The sequence below is a fragment of the Heterocephalus glaber genome, unplaced genomic scaffold (assembly GCF_053883595.1).
Source record: "Heterocephalus glaber isolate CG9 unplaced genomic scaffold, H.glaber_assembly_v1.0 deba00001606, whole genome shotgun sequence".
Lineage (NCBI taxonomy): Eukaryota > Metazoa > Chordata > Mammalia > Rodentia > Bathyergidae > Heterocephalus > Heterocephalus glaber.
This window is the reverse complement of record NW_028258377.1, coordinates 30,223,068-30,236,967: the sequence shown is the minus strand read 5'-3', so window position 1 is coordinate 30,236,967 and position 13,900 is coordinate 30,223,068. Positions and strand designations below refer to the sequence as shown.

The following is a 13,900-nucleotide window of genomic DNA, read 5'->3' as shown; positions in this document are numbered from 1 at the left end:
GTGCCCTGAGGTCATATAGCAAGGCTTGACTTATCCTGGAAAATGACAGAATTCCTCCATGACCATGTACCCTTTACATTCATGCATTTGCAAGAAGGCAGCAAGTCCATTCTGGTTCATAGTGGAGACTGTTCCAGCAATCATGTTCAGGTTAGGATTTATATTCCAGCTGTTCCACTCTACATCAGGATCATTTTTTACCTCTCTGACATTTTGGTATTCTGAATGTAAGTACGTGGTAAATCTGGAAAACAAAATGTTGCATTTGTGTGATCAATCATCTTTTCTTTTTTTTTTTTTCAGTATGCACTAAATTTATTTTCACAAAAAAAGAAATTGACTCAAGACAACATGAAAGACTTTTTGCAGACTTTATGATGGTCATCAACAAATAAAAATTATATATATTTAAGATGTGCAGAGTGATATTTTAAGTATACATTGTGAAATAATTATCATAATCAAGCTAACATATTCATCACGTCACCTAGTTACCTTTTGAGTATCTGGTGAGAGCACTTGAGAACGACTCTGAGTAAATTTAGAATTTTGAATACATTATTGACCTCAGTCACCATGCTCTAAATTCGATCTCAAGAATTACTCATAACTGAAAGTTTGTACTCTTTGACAAACTACCGGTCCCTGGTAGTACCATTCTATTCTATTAGATTGTGCAGTAATTCTGAGTCTGGCCTATTTTACTTAGCATAATATCCTCTAGGTTCATCCACATTTTCCTAAATGAAAGTGTTTTTTTCTTTTATAGGGATGAATGAAAATCCATTATCTATTACATTTCATTTAACCATTCATCTGCCCACAGACATTTAGGTTATATATCTTGTCTACAGAAATGCAAATATCTCTTCAAAATATTGATCTTAACTGTTAGGATATATACTCAGAAATTGGATTGCTGGACCTCATGACAGTTCAATTTTAATTTTTTTTTTGGTACTGGGGATCGAACTCAGGACCTTGCACTTGTGAGACAGGTGGCAGAACCACTGAGCTAAATCCCTGGCCCTCAATTTGAACTTTTGGGAAGCCTCCATATCACTTTCCCCAATTGGCACACCAATTTACATTCACATCAACGATGTACTAAGTTTCTCTTTTCTCAACAACTTTGCCAACATTTGTTATCTTTGGCTTTTTAATAACAGCCACCCTAACAGGTATGAGATGATAACTCATTGTGCTTTTGATATGCATCTCCCTGATGACTGATGATATTGAGCATTTTTCTATGTACTTATTGACCATGCCATATCTTTTTAGACAAGTGTCTATTTGGATCTTTTGGAACTGTGGAAGTTATTAATGTATTTTGGATATTAACCCCTTAACACACATGAAGTTTGCAGATGCTTCCTACCCCTTCTCAACCTCCAACAATCACATTCAAGTTCACTTTTCTTAAGCTTCCATACAAGAGAACAATTAGTACTTGTCTTTCTACATCTGCCATATTTCACATAACAAAATAACCCCAGCTCCATCCTTGCTGCAAACAACAGGGTCTCATTCTGCTTTATACCTGAATAGTGTATGTATTCCTCACTTTTTCCATTCATCAGTTGATGAGCACCTAGGTTGATTTAACATCTTAGATATTGTGGGTAGTGCTGGATAAACACAGGCACACAAATGTCCCTTTGGCGTGCTGACTGCATCTCCTTTGGATATATTCCCAGAAGTGGGATACCTGGATCACATGGTAGACCTATTTTTAGTTTTATAAGGAACCTCCATGTTGCTCTCCACAATGGCTGTACTATTCACATTCCCATCAATGCTGTATGAGTTTCCCATTCTCCACATCCTTGCTAGCATTTTTAAAAAAAATAATCATAGGTATTTTAACTAGGGTGAAATAGTATCTCATTGTAGTTTTGTTTGGTCTTTTCCTGATACTAATGAGAAAACAATGGAACTGAAAATACTATATTGTTTTGTGAAAAATACTAGATTGGTTTGTGAAAGGATATAGGGATTATATGTATCTGTGTGTGCATGCATATAGTGATCCTTAAGACCACTTTGCGCAGCTTAAGAATTATGTCATCCACTTATAAAAGTATCATTGAAGTTTTAGCACCAGCCAGGATCTGAATTGGATAAAAAACCCAGGTAATACCTGTGTTCCAGGAGGAACAAATAGAAAATAAGCTATGATCTGTCTCTGACAGGTTGGGCAGGTGGAGGCAGAAGGAGGGGTCCAGAAGGCCCAGGAGGGTGTAGCACCCACTGTCCTGGAGCCTGGGGAGGGGCGGGGCTGTGGCTGAGCCTCTTCTCCTTGCCCCTCCCCCACCCAGGAGCCCTTTGTGATGAGGAGAACACAGCTCTGTGATGCAGGCCTGGGCCCTCCTCCCTACCCCCAGAGAGAACTCTCAGTGCTCATTTGCCTGAGAGCAGCACTGTGATTCAGATAATGGAGAATCTTCTCATTCCTCTGAAAAGCCTTAGTGCCATATGGCTGTGGCCCAGCTCCGCTGCCTATGCAATGGATATGATCTTCACCATTGTGTGTGGACTGGGGCTTTTCCTTTGGTTACTGCCCTGGCTCCAGGGTGAACCAACCTTACACCCATGGACAAAAAACAGAAACATCAGAAAGGTAAGAAACTCTGAGCCCAGATCCAGCAGAGAATGATTCTCCTTTTACCACAATTTCCACTTTTCTGAGTGAAGTAGACAGACTGCTGAGAGGGAAAACTCAGAAAAGAACACAATATCCTTCCTGTGGGACAGACAGGGCAGGGCAGGGGAAGTGGGCACCAGGACATTGGTCTGGTGCCTTGCGAGGACCTCTATGTGGTTTGCTAGAGGTGCCAGAGTAAAAGAGAATATGATTATTGGGTGGAACAAGAACTGGATTCCTGAAAGGTGGAGACTTTTGCGAGGGCCAGGCCCTGAGCACTGGTTCATTGTACCCATCTCATGGTGATAGAGCAATAACTATATAATAAGACAGGCCCTTGCCTTACCTCCATGTTTCCCCCCCACCCCAAATTTTTTGTTCCAAAAATGTAACAGTTGCTCCTGCCCAATGTAAGAAAATGCTCTGTAACTGTTTGAACTTTGTGACCTCAGGAATGTTCCATTAGCCCCACCCCTCAGGAATGTTCCATTAGCCCCACCCCTCTCATGAATGTTCTGTAACTCTGCCCCACCTGCTTCAGTGAACATGCTCTCCTACCTAGTAGACCCCTATATAAGGAGGCTCCTGTTTCTAGTCAAGCGCTCATACTTCGAGAATGATCTCCTCTGAGCCTGCTGGTGTAATAAAAGTTTTTCTCCACCTGTTTGAGTGACCATTGGATTCTTGAGTCTTCAAATTTTGGTAGGTGTGCCTCAGAGCTGTGGCACTTGGCTATAGCACCAAACTGTTCTGTTCTGACACATTTGGCCGACACTTCTAGGCCCAGGATTTCCTCTGTGCTGGGCTGAACCAAGGGCTATGCTGAGGGCCTGAGAGTCCAACTCAATCCCACACTGCAGCTGCCTCTGGTCTCTAGCAGCTGAGATGCAGCTGTAGAAATGGGTTCATCTTTTGAGCAGGGGATCCCCTTATGGGGGAATCTCATGTTAGAAAGTTCCTGTGTGTTTCTACAAGGACAGAAAAAAGTACTGTAATTTAAAAAGTAAGTAAAAGGAAAGAAAAAACACAGTCTCATTAATTCACTGTGGAGTAGCATAATATTCATGAATACTGAATGTCTGCAGCCTGTCTGAGAGACAGGAGAGTTGGGCCTGGGTCTCTCACTATTTTCCTTCTTTCTTAGCATCCAGTGCAAATGAAGGGGAAGAAAAGCAGAAGGAAGAGGACAGCTGCTCTCCTACGTAAGGCTACACCTTTCAGTCCTGTAGTCCTGGAACTAACATGACCTTGCTTATCCCTCAGGGACCAGTGCCAGGGCTCCAAGGATGCCAGCTCCAGAGAGGGGCTCCTGGAACTGCAATCAGCAGGGGGATCCTTCTCAGGCTCCCTGCTCAGAATGAAGCTGTGCTGGGACAAGGAAGGGTTTTGTGCAGTAGGGGCAGTGCAGGCAGCAGAGGAGCAGTACAGCCTGGGTTTGGAAGTGGAACACCCAGATCCAACTGAGGCCCAGCTGTTACAATTGGCAGAGGCTGATTCCTTTGTGAGATGACCCCATACATCCAGCACAGCACAGTTGTGGAAACCATGGATGTTGAAGGATGTGGAAGCACTTTGTACTGACAAAGCGCTGCCCATCTGTGTACCATGCAACCACTGTCCGTCAGGGCCAGAGGACATTGGACACTGATGCTTGGGCTCTGGAGTCAGACCTCCAATGGTGTCCTCTCAGGGGACATTCCCTTCAGCATCCTGTAAAATCCCAATCCCTTCCTTACCCTTCATCCTTTATAATCCAGTTTCCCACTGCCCACCTTTTTCAGACTACCAGATTTACCAGAAATTGAATAAGAAGATAATTCCCCTTCTGAAAAGGTAAAGAACTTTCCCATTTCTTCCTTCTAAGGCCTGTGATGTCACCAAGTAGCATTGCTCTAAGCTGGGAGGGGGAGATCCCGGGAGTGGGAGTGGGGGATGTTAAGACCCTGGGGCGAGGAATAGCAGGAAAAACTATAGACTTGGGGTATGGGGCAGTGGAAGGGCCAGGGCCCAACTGAGCTCACCCCAGCCCCCAGCTACAGTTACAACTCCTATTACAGCTTGCAGAGGCTGCTCCCTGGCCAAGGATGCTCTCAACATCCTGCATACCAACACTACCCTGCTGATGCAGGTACCAGAGCACCTGTCACAGCCCCACAGCCCGATGGGGAGAAAGCAGACCCTGCTGCCCTGTCCCTGGTAGAGGCGGCCCCCTCTCCTCTCACTCCACACCTTCCTCCTCTGCCCTCCTCTCCATCCCCAGGCCCATCAACAACCTCCTCCGATTTTGTGCGTTCACCCACACCCCTCACTGCTTCTCAGTCCCCAGAGCCCCTGATTCCCCTGGGAAGACTTGCACCCCAGCCACTTTCCCTTCCCCCACCATGTCCCCCCGATCGTGCCACAACCCCACCTCCCTGCTGGGACACAAACGAGAAGCCAGAACAGCAGCTCAGTCCTCAGCAACCCTCATGTCCCAAGATCCTAGGGGCCCACTTTGGGCAGAAATGGATCCAGCTTTTCTGGGGTCTGCCCTCTCTGCACAGTGAATCCATAACAGCTGCTGCCGGGATCTCTCAGAACCCTCCCATTCCACACCTTCCCACCTTCTTATTCAACAGAACCTCACATGTTTGCCCAGTTCATGTGCCAGATCAAATGTTCCCGCTGCATTCCCAGGCCCAGGATCCATCCTGTCTGGAGCCCCGATCCCCACCCCAACCCCAGCCCCCAGCTCTGGGTCAGGCCCAGACTCAGACCCACCCACAATCCTCTCCCCCGATCCTGTTAGCACCCTCCCTGCCCTTCAGTAGGGGCTGTGGAGTATCCTGTTCTACATCCCATAACCCACAGTCACTCATTGCAACTGAAACTCAACACTCAGGAAGCCCCTTGTCGAAGAAACACCTAGAACATGGACGGGCTATTCCCTCAGCAGTCCGAAGCCCTCAGGAGGGTTACTGTCCCTCCTCTCCCAACCTTTGCCAAAGCAAGGGTGCTGCTGCCATCCTTTGTGAGAGTTTTCCAATCAGCTCTGAGCTCTGGGGAAAAAAAGAGCAACACATTCAAAAGTGGCACGTTCGACACCAGCGAGACCTGCCCTGCAGGATCCAGGAGTCTCCAGAACTCACACAGCCTCAGTGTGACTTAGCTCATTCACCTCAGGTAAAGGACAAACCCGGGCTCTCACATTCGTCTGTGTCTACAGGCAAACCCAGCGAGGATGTGAAGAAGGTGAGGTTACAGCTAAGGAGAGACTCACGCAAGATTTCAGGGCATATTCTAGGCAAGGGCCCCAAAGATCTCTCCAGGGCCCTAGGAAGCTCCCCAGGGAAGGTTCTGGGGGCGACCTCTGAGGAGTCAGAGAGAAACCTGATGTGGCCCATAGACAGTGACACAAGAAATGACTCATTTGGAAGCAGAGATAAGACACGTCTAGAAGCCGTGCTGAAAGCACATTTGGATGTGAAGGTGGCGCAGATCCATGAGGGGCTGATCCCTCTGAGAGTGCGCCGGTCCTGGCTCGTTGTCAATGGTGTCGTTGCCACGTCTCACACCCACATGGGAACCAGAACTCCAGCATCCTCCAGGAGTCAGGGAACCCTTGTGAGCACTATCCAGAAGTTTTTCTCCAATCCACACACTCAGCAGGACCTGGAGATGCAGAGTACAAGGCGTAGGGTGAGGCACAGGTGGGGCCTCCCCCTCAAGCTCCTCAAGGCCGTAAATGCCTTTAAGTCTACAAAGGCTGCGCCCTCACCCTTTCCACAGTGTGCCCGTCCCTCCTCCTCTGGCAATGTGTCCTGGGCTGACTTGACAGTGGAGGATGAGGCCAAGTTCCTGGGAAAACCACCTCAGGGATGTCCGGGAGAGGAGGCGACAGTCAGGCAGTCTGTCCACACACTGGGCAGTCTCCTTGTCTCCTCTATTTCATGTAAGGAGACCAAGAGGGCCCTGGCAGGGATCCCTCTTGGTGATGGCCGGTGGTCCTCAGAGGGCCCCCTCACTAGACAGGACAGTGCGGGGCCTTCACAGCAACTCACATCCAGCCTCATGGGCAGAACCCGTGAGAGCAGGACCACCCAAAGGGTTGGCAGAGGCAGCCCAGAAGTCCCCATGGTTCCTGGAACGTGTGTCACCCAAGATGCAGGAGAGCCAGGCCTTTGGGCATACACTGGGAGCAAGTTTCAGCACGGAGAGGAAACCAAGTCAGTGAGCCATTGTCAAGTCTGTGTCACAGGTGTCCACCTTCCAGACTGTCCCACTGACACTCTCTGTGCTTCACACCGTTTGGCATCTCCAGAGTCCCAGTGGCACCATCACAGCATGCCTCTAGGGGACATGCCAGCTCCACAACTGTTTGGTGATCTAATGGCAGACAGAGGGAGCAGCCTGGGGCAGCAGAAGCCCCAGATCCAGAAACTTCAGCACTCACCGAAGAGCCAAAGCAAGACATCTGTCCCTGCTGACAAGCATGAGGTTGGTAGGAGCCCCAGCTCAGAAAAACATGAAGACAGGTTGGGAGACTTGGAGACCTCTGAGCCCATCCAGGATGGGGGAATAGAAGACACCTTAGAGAGTAAACACCTTCAGCTCCCACAAAAGAAACCAGTCCCCTCAGAAGGCTACTTCCAAAGAAGCATGAAGAAATGTCTACAGTGGGTTTTACCTAAGAAAGAAATCAAAGGGCAGGAAGACACCCAGAAAAAAGGCAAGCCTGCACCTGCCAAGGCCCAGAGTCAGAGACCAGCCAAAAACAGACCTCGTGTGGACCACAACACGGATGAGACTCAGCGGCTCATGACAGCACTTGGGCAGATGGTAGAAGCCACAATAATGCTTAAGCACGAACTTTGTGCCTTCAAGTTCAATCAGCACAAAGAAGAAGAAGGTCACGCCCCAATCTCCCAGGTTCCCTGCTCCTCAGAGCACAGGAGAAAGCCAGGACATGCAGCCACCCACAAGTGCCACAGCTGTCCTACCAGGGAGAGGCACACCCGTGCCCAAGAGTCCTTGAAAACTGGACAGCTCAACAGTGAGCAGCAGGGCCAGAGGCATCCCCACCCCTCCTTCCCCATCAAGGCTGTGTCCCCAGTCAGGCCCTCCCAGTGTGGCCCAACAGTGTCCAGGGCACCAGGCCAACAACGTTATTGCCCAAGGCATGGTCCTTTTTAGGGAGGTGTCTTCACTGGACAACAGAGAAATTTCTCTCCAGTCTTTCTTAGTAGGAAAACACATGTCCAAGAAAAATATTAGTGATGTAAAGGAAAATGATTTTTCTCATTATGCATCCAAGATATTTACTGTACCCCAAAACACTTATGTTTCCTCCTAAGAGAAATGGCTTCTGTGTGCTCTGTGCTTGGTGTGGGCTCTGGGGTCTAGAAGGGAGCAGTGTGGTGGAGGTGACAGAGGGGTGCAAGCCAACCTTCACCCTTAGTTCCTGCACTGATCGCCACTTCCACCATTACACAAACAAAATCCCTAAAAACAAGCCATGGAAAATCAATGATGACCCCCCACCCCTGGGATCGGGTCCAACCCATCTTTCCATTGCTCCCCTACATTAAGGCAGTGGTAGGACCAGAGGCACAGGGACACTTTAGGCTGAAAATTCCCCCACAGTTTCCACAAGGGTCAGAGCCATGCAGATCCACTGGTCCCAAAATGGGTGGCAGTCTGCATGTGAGGATGCTGGGCCCTGAGTTCAGAAGTGGGAGAAATCTTGCCCTTGATCTCCCGGTGGGGGACAGATGATGTCCACCCCTGGGAAGCCCCTCCTCTCCCTGGCAAAGGCCTGGACGGAGAGGGCCCTTCTGGGTTCAGTGTTGATGGAAAGTTCAGAGCTCCCATCCCAGGGCCTTGGCCCTCCTCACACTAGGGCAGCAGTGAGGACAGAAAATCCAGCTTGGGGGGTGGTCGTAGCTGGTGGTGGTCAGGGGAGCCCTGCTGATGGGTGAAGAAATGGTCCTGCTTATGGCTCATTTATCCTGGTCCATCTTGTGACTCCAGTTAGTGGTTCTGGGTGGAGGGAGCATGGCTGTGCCTGCATGGTAAGTGATGGTCAGCCACTGGGGATGGGGACATGGGAGGAGAATTGAAAAGGCTGGAGCCAGGCAGGAAGCAGAGTGGCACAAGGACACTGTGAATGGTGCAGGGAATGGGGTGCTCCCAATGTCCTGCTGCCATCTACCAGCAGACAGGAGGTGACATTAGGGGCCAAGTGGCTCACCCTGGCCACACCACAGGGCCCTACCTGCTCCAGATCCCAGACCCAGAGAAGCCACTTTCAGCTCCCACATGGGGCCACATATGAGAGGGAGCAGAGCACGTAATCAATCAAAGATTGATTTCTTATCAATACATTGGGTACCTTGTATATATGCTCACCTCTTGCAGAAAGGATGAACTGACAATGTGGAGAAGATAGGACAAGGGAACCTGAGATGTGACCCAAAGTCTGGTGACCTGTACATATGTATGCAGCCCCAAGGCTGTCCCTAGAGGAGAGGAGGGACTCAGAAGGGTCCAGAGCCTGCCCTGGGGTCACACAGCAAATCTTGCCTGGCTCCCAGCCCTTGCTTAGCCCAGAGCCCACAGGGGAAGAGGCAGTCACACAGGGTTTGTGCCACAAGGAGGCTGGAAGTGACCTGTCCAAATCCCTGGGGGCAGGGCCGGTCCAGGAGGAGAACTCTCAGCTTCTAGCACATGTTTCCCTTCCTGTGGGACCTGGTCCTTGTGGAAAAGTAGAGGGGCTCAAGAGGCAAGGAGAGGAGCAGCCACTTCTCCAGAGAGCGCTTCCTGTGGTGTGTGGCACACTGGGCAGCCACAGGCACAGCCCCAGGGGCCTCAATCCTAGGGCAGAGCGTCCTACAGTAAGCAAAGATTATCTAGACAAGGGGAACAGGACAGAGACCCTCCCCCAAAGAGTCCTCTTGTCGAGCACAGAGACCTCCCAGTCAGTCAGCACACAGAGACTCCCCACTCCCCAGAGACCCCAGAGATTCTTCAGGTTGTTCTCAGTCATTGCAGAAACCTCACAGAGAACCTCCAGACTGCACAGACCTCCCACAGACATGTTGCAGAGCCCTCCCACAGACACCATGCTTGCACTTTCCACAGAGCCCTAACTCAGCCCTTAGTAGAGACTCCCACAGGGCTCGAGCAGAGATGTCACATTGCTCCATAGAGCTCAAAAGCAGGAACCTCTGTCAGAGACCTCACAGGACAGTCTTCCCATTGCCCTCCGACCCCACACCTTCCACACAGCCTGCACACGGACTTCTCACAGGGCTCTGTGCCACCCCACAGAAACTCAGTACAGAGCTTTCACAACTGGCTTCCTTCAGAGACCTGACAGAGAGATCTCCCACACAGGTCAGAGCCCATACAGAGCTCTCCCACCCCACAGAGTCCTCCCATGGAGACCTCACACAGAAGCTCCCAGGAGACTCCACAGAGCACACCTGGAAACTCTGTAGTCCCCACGGAGACCTCACTTGGGGTTGTCCCCAGAAACAGGGCACAGAGACCTCACACAGACACTTCACACACCCTTTTTAGAAGCCCCAGCAGCTACTCTTTGACAGGTCCTTCCCAGGGGAGGTGGAACCACTAAGCAAACTGGCAGCATAGATGGGATTCTCATGAGTTTTGCCCCTGAGAACCTCAAGACACCCAGACATCGTCAGCATCACACTACTGCAGACAACTAAATTAGAAAATATCATAAGATAGTTGGGCAGGGCTGGGTCCTCAGCACAGAAAACAACTGAGGCACATTCACTAAAGTTTAACATTAAAAAGAAACTACTACACCCACATACTTCCCCTAGAGATGAATAGCAGGGATTGATATTCTAAACAGACATCAGTCACCTTAATTGGGGACCAAGACATCCCTAGGTAGTCCATTCCTTCCAGAATATCCATGTACTCTTGCTAGGTAACTAGCTTCCCCCTGGATCCTCAGCTAATCAATGTCACCTGGGTGACTGTGCTCGTAATCTTATTGGCTGCTCATGGTTTGTCCCACCTCATTCCTACCTTATGATATTACATTGGATCTTATAGTTTTGTCCCACTTTGTACCCACCTCACCTTGTGGCTTTGCCCCCATAAAGGAGCTTTGAGAAGTGGAGTGGGTGGGCAACTCACTTTCCAGCCCCCCTGCTATCTGTTAAACAAAAGCTATCTTTCTCTCAATAAGTTTTTCCTACTCTCAAACTCCATTGTTCCTAGAACTCATTCTTCAATTTTAGAGAACATGAAGTTGAGCCTAGCAGGTTGAGAGTTATAATATTTCCCTTATTTGGATTACTTGGTGATCTATATCAACACCAGATGGGTTTCTATGCCAGGGGAGATGCTCACAATGTGTTTCATCTTTTCTAATTCCTTTGCCTCTGAAGAAAAGAATTACAGGTTCTATGTGTAGACCTCCAAAATCCTTTCTTTCACAGGTTTTCATTAACTAGAACTCTGACCCACAATGAGAAGACCATACAGCAGGACAACTGCTTATAGCATGAGTGCAGTAAATTCTCAAGTGTTTTCTGGAGGCTGGCTTTGGTGAGACAGCATACTAGGCATAGGGGTCAATAACACAGTAACTTTACTCTCATGACAGTTACAATGCACTGCCAAAAACAGGCATGCAGACATATACCATTATTCTAGCACTCTAGAAGGTGAGGCAGGAGAATCACAAATTGGAGTCCAGCCAGGGCAATATATGAACTTAGTGAGACTCTGTCTCAAAATAAAAAAATAAAAAGACATGAGAATGTAGCTCAGTGAGAAGGTCCTGGGTTCAATCCAAAGTGCTACACATAAAAAAGAGGAAAAAACCCCCAATAACATGCTGCTAGGAAGCTCAAAAAAGGGAAGACATAAGGTTTCCCCTCAGAGAAGCCAGGAAATGCTCCATCTTACAGCTCTGCTGATCAGACACCTTACAGAGCCCTTCTGGGATAAAATCCATGAGTCAGTCAAACCATGTTCCTTTTTTTGGAGACTTTAGGGGTGAATCTCCATCTTTACTTTTCCTGCCCACTCATGGCCACTTCTATCTTCAAAATAATCACATCACTTTTCCCTCTGTTTTTTCACATCTTCTTCTCTTCTAATTTTGTGTGTGTGTGTGTCTTGCTATTTTTCCCAGGCTGGTTTTAAATTTTTGTGATTATACAGTGTGCCCACCAGGATAATTCAATATAATCCTATTTTAAAGTCAGCCGATCAGCAACACTGATTCTATCTGTAACCTTAATCTTCCTTTCCCATGTAAGGCAACATATTCACAGATTCTGGGGATCAGGACTTGGACATCTTGGATGAGTCACTCTTCTGCCTCAGAGCATGTTGAGAGTTGTTGATGTGAAGATGACTGACAGTGCTTTGGCAGGTGCTCCAGGACAGGCAGGGGCTTGGATCCATGTCTGCAGGGAGGTCAGGTGGAATTGATAGCACGTGCCTGGAGGCTCCGGGCTCAGGTGCAGGCACACTTGCTGTTCCACTGACTCACAGGAAGAGTCTGATGTGGACTTGTTTCTGGACCTGAAAAAGAGCTTGGTTAACTTCACTCCACACCTTTTGCCTCTGCATCATGTGGAGAAGGTCTCCAAAGGGTGGCTCCTCGGGGCTGTCAAGGGCCAGCAGGGCCAGTGTGTGCTCCATCTCTGTGAGGCACTCTGCTTTCCTCTCCCTGCTGTCCCAGCTGTGTCTGGGCGAACTCCAGGGCTGCCTCAGTCTCATGCTGGTGGATCAGCTCAATCAAATGCTGTTGCTCCAACTGGGATAATCTTTAGACATGCTGAATTTTGAAGCAATATGACCTCAGAATGCTTGTTCCATTGCTTCTGGCTTCCACTCCAACAATGTTTGTGCTGTCACTTTCCATGTGGGTAAATCCACAGCAGGAAGGGGTCCTCTGGACGGTAACAGGGCTCCACTGCAGAAGTGGAGGTTGGTAAGCAAAAGGAGGCCAATTCCCATCCAGTCTCTGCTTTCCACATTTTGATCAATCCTTGGTTGTCTATGGTGACAAAAAGTTGCAGCTGAGGATAAGTCACCAAATTTTTCAGAGGAACAGGCTGCCAAGGTCTGGACCAGATCTCTGTGCCCTCATGCAAATCCCAGGCATGCACAGTACAGTCTGAGGACACAGTACAAGTCACAGACTTATCCCTTCCATTGAACCAGTACTCGTTGGTTGAAATGTAGGCCAGCTGCTCTATGTATCCCAGGGAGTGCATGAACAGAGTGGGCGTAGCTACTACAGTCCCCTCCTTGTATCTCTATGTCCAGCAATTGCTTTGCAGATGAAGTCCTTCATGGGTTGCCCAAATGCCACTCGGAACTACAGCTCAGATTGGCAGAGATAGTACTGTTTACATGTTTGTGTGCCCAGGACCATCCAGGAGGCTTTGCAGAAGGACCAATGACTCAGACACAGACTCCTCCACAATTCCTTGGTCTGTGAAACTTCATTCCAGACCTTGTTCACCAGTGTGGCACACAGCAGGCCTCAGGCCTCCAGAAAGAAAAATGCGTGCAGCAGTTCATCTGGACCCAGCTGCAGAGCCATCTCACCCAACTGTTGTCCATCTCACCTCTGGTCTTCCCACTTCCATCCAGCCCCACCCAGTAATCTCGGTCAATCATCTTTTCCACTGACCTTCCCCAGAAGAGAATATCAATTCCTGCAGTCCATTTGCTGGAGCTCCACCCTTGAGCATGTGATATATGCTATCACTTTGTACCTTACTAAAGGGATACTAGGAATTCCAGGCTTTATGCATAAATGGATGTAAAAAGCATACTATAGGTTCTTTGAGTGGTTTTGGCAAAAAGACTCATCATGATTTATGCACTGTACATTGGGAAATGTCTGTTGTAAAGTCAACAACTGAAATCAAATGAATAATTCAGCATGGAGATCAATTGCATCATCTCACTTGCCATGTTATTGCTATTTTTATGTAATTGCAAAGTGAAAAATAAATTGATGTCACAAATAAGCAACTGTCATTTGATGTGATATAGCCCCTTGCATCTTAGGGATATTCTATTTTCAGTTACTACTCTGATGCTTTTTACACAATTAAAAATGTGCCCTTATTAAATTACGGTGAGAAACATCTCTACATGTTATTCCAATATTAGTGTTGAAAGAAAAGCAATGTACAAGGATGAAACATCAGATTCCTTCCTTAGAGGTCAATTCTTTACTAGTCTTGTACTAGAAGGCCTTAC

General features: G+C 48.3%; 2 protein-coding genes across 5 annotated transcripts in view; one reads left to right on the top strand and one right to left on the bottom strand.

The window, feature by feature from the left end:
- LOC101699615 (spermatogenesis-associated protein 31A6-like) overlaps positions 1-13,900 on the top strand; it is a 791,892-nt gene that overhangs the window by 738,076 nt on the left and 39,916 nt on the right. For 3 of the 4 annotated variants that reach the window (XR_015444821.1, XR_015444823.1, XR_015444822.1), the window contains 2 exons: positions 3,792-3,849; positions 4,429-4,480. Coding sequence is in view for 1 of the 4 variants with exons in the window: in XM_004836778.4 (XP_004836835.3) it covers positions 2,438-2,623; positions 3,792-3,849; positions 4,429-4,480; positions 4,705-7,819 (3,411 nt within the window). In the remaining 3 variants the exon portion in view is untranslated. Of the gene's footprint in view, positions 1-2,237; positions 2,624-3,791; positions 3,850-4,428; positions 4,481-4,704; positions 12,676-13,900 lie in introns of those variants that run through there. The other variant, XM_004836778.4, reaches the window with a different exon arrangement.
- On the bottom strand, positions 12,535-13,232 carry LOC101699258 (F-box/WD repeat-containing protein 12-like). Its single transcript, XM_087194475.1, is given in 2 exon segments — positions 12,535-12,940; positions 13,009-13,232. Coding segments are annotated over 2 exon segments (630 nt in total).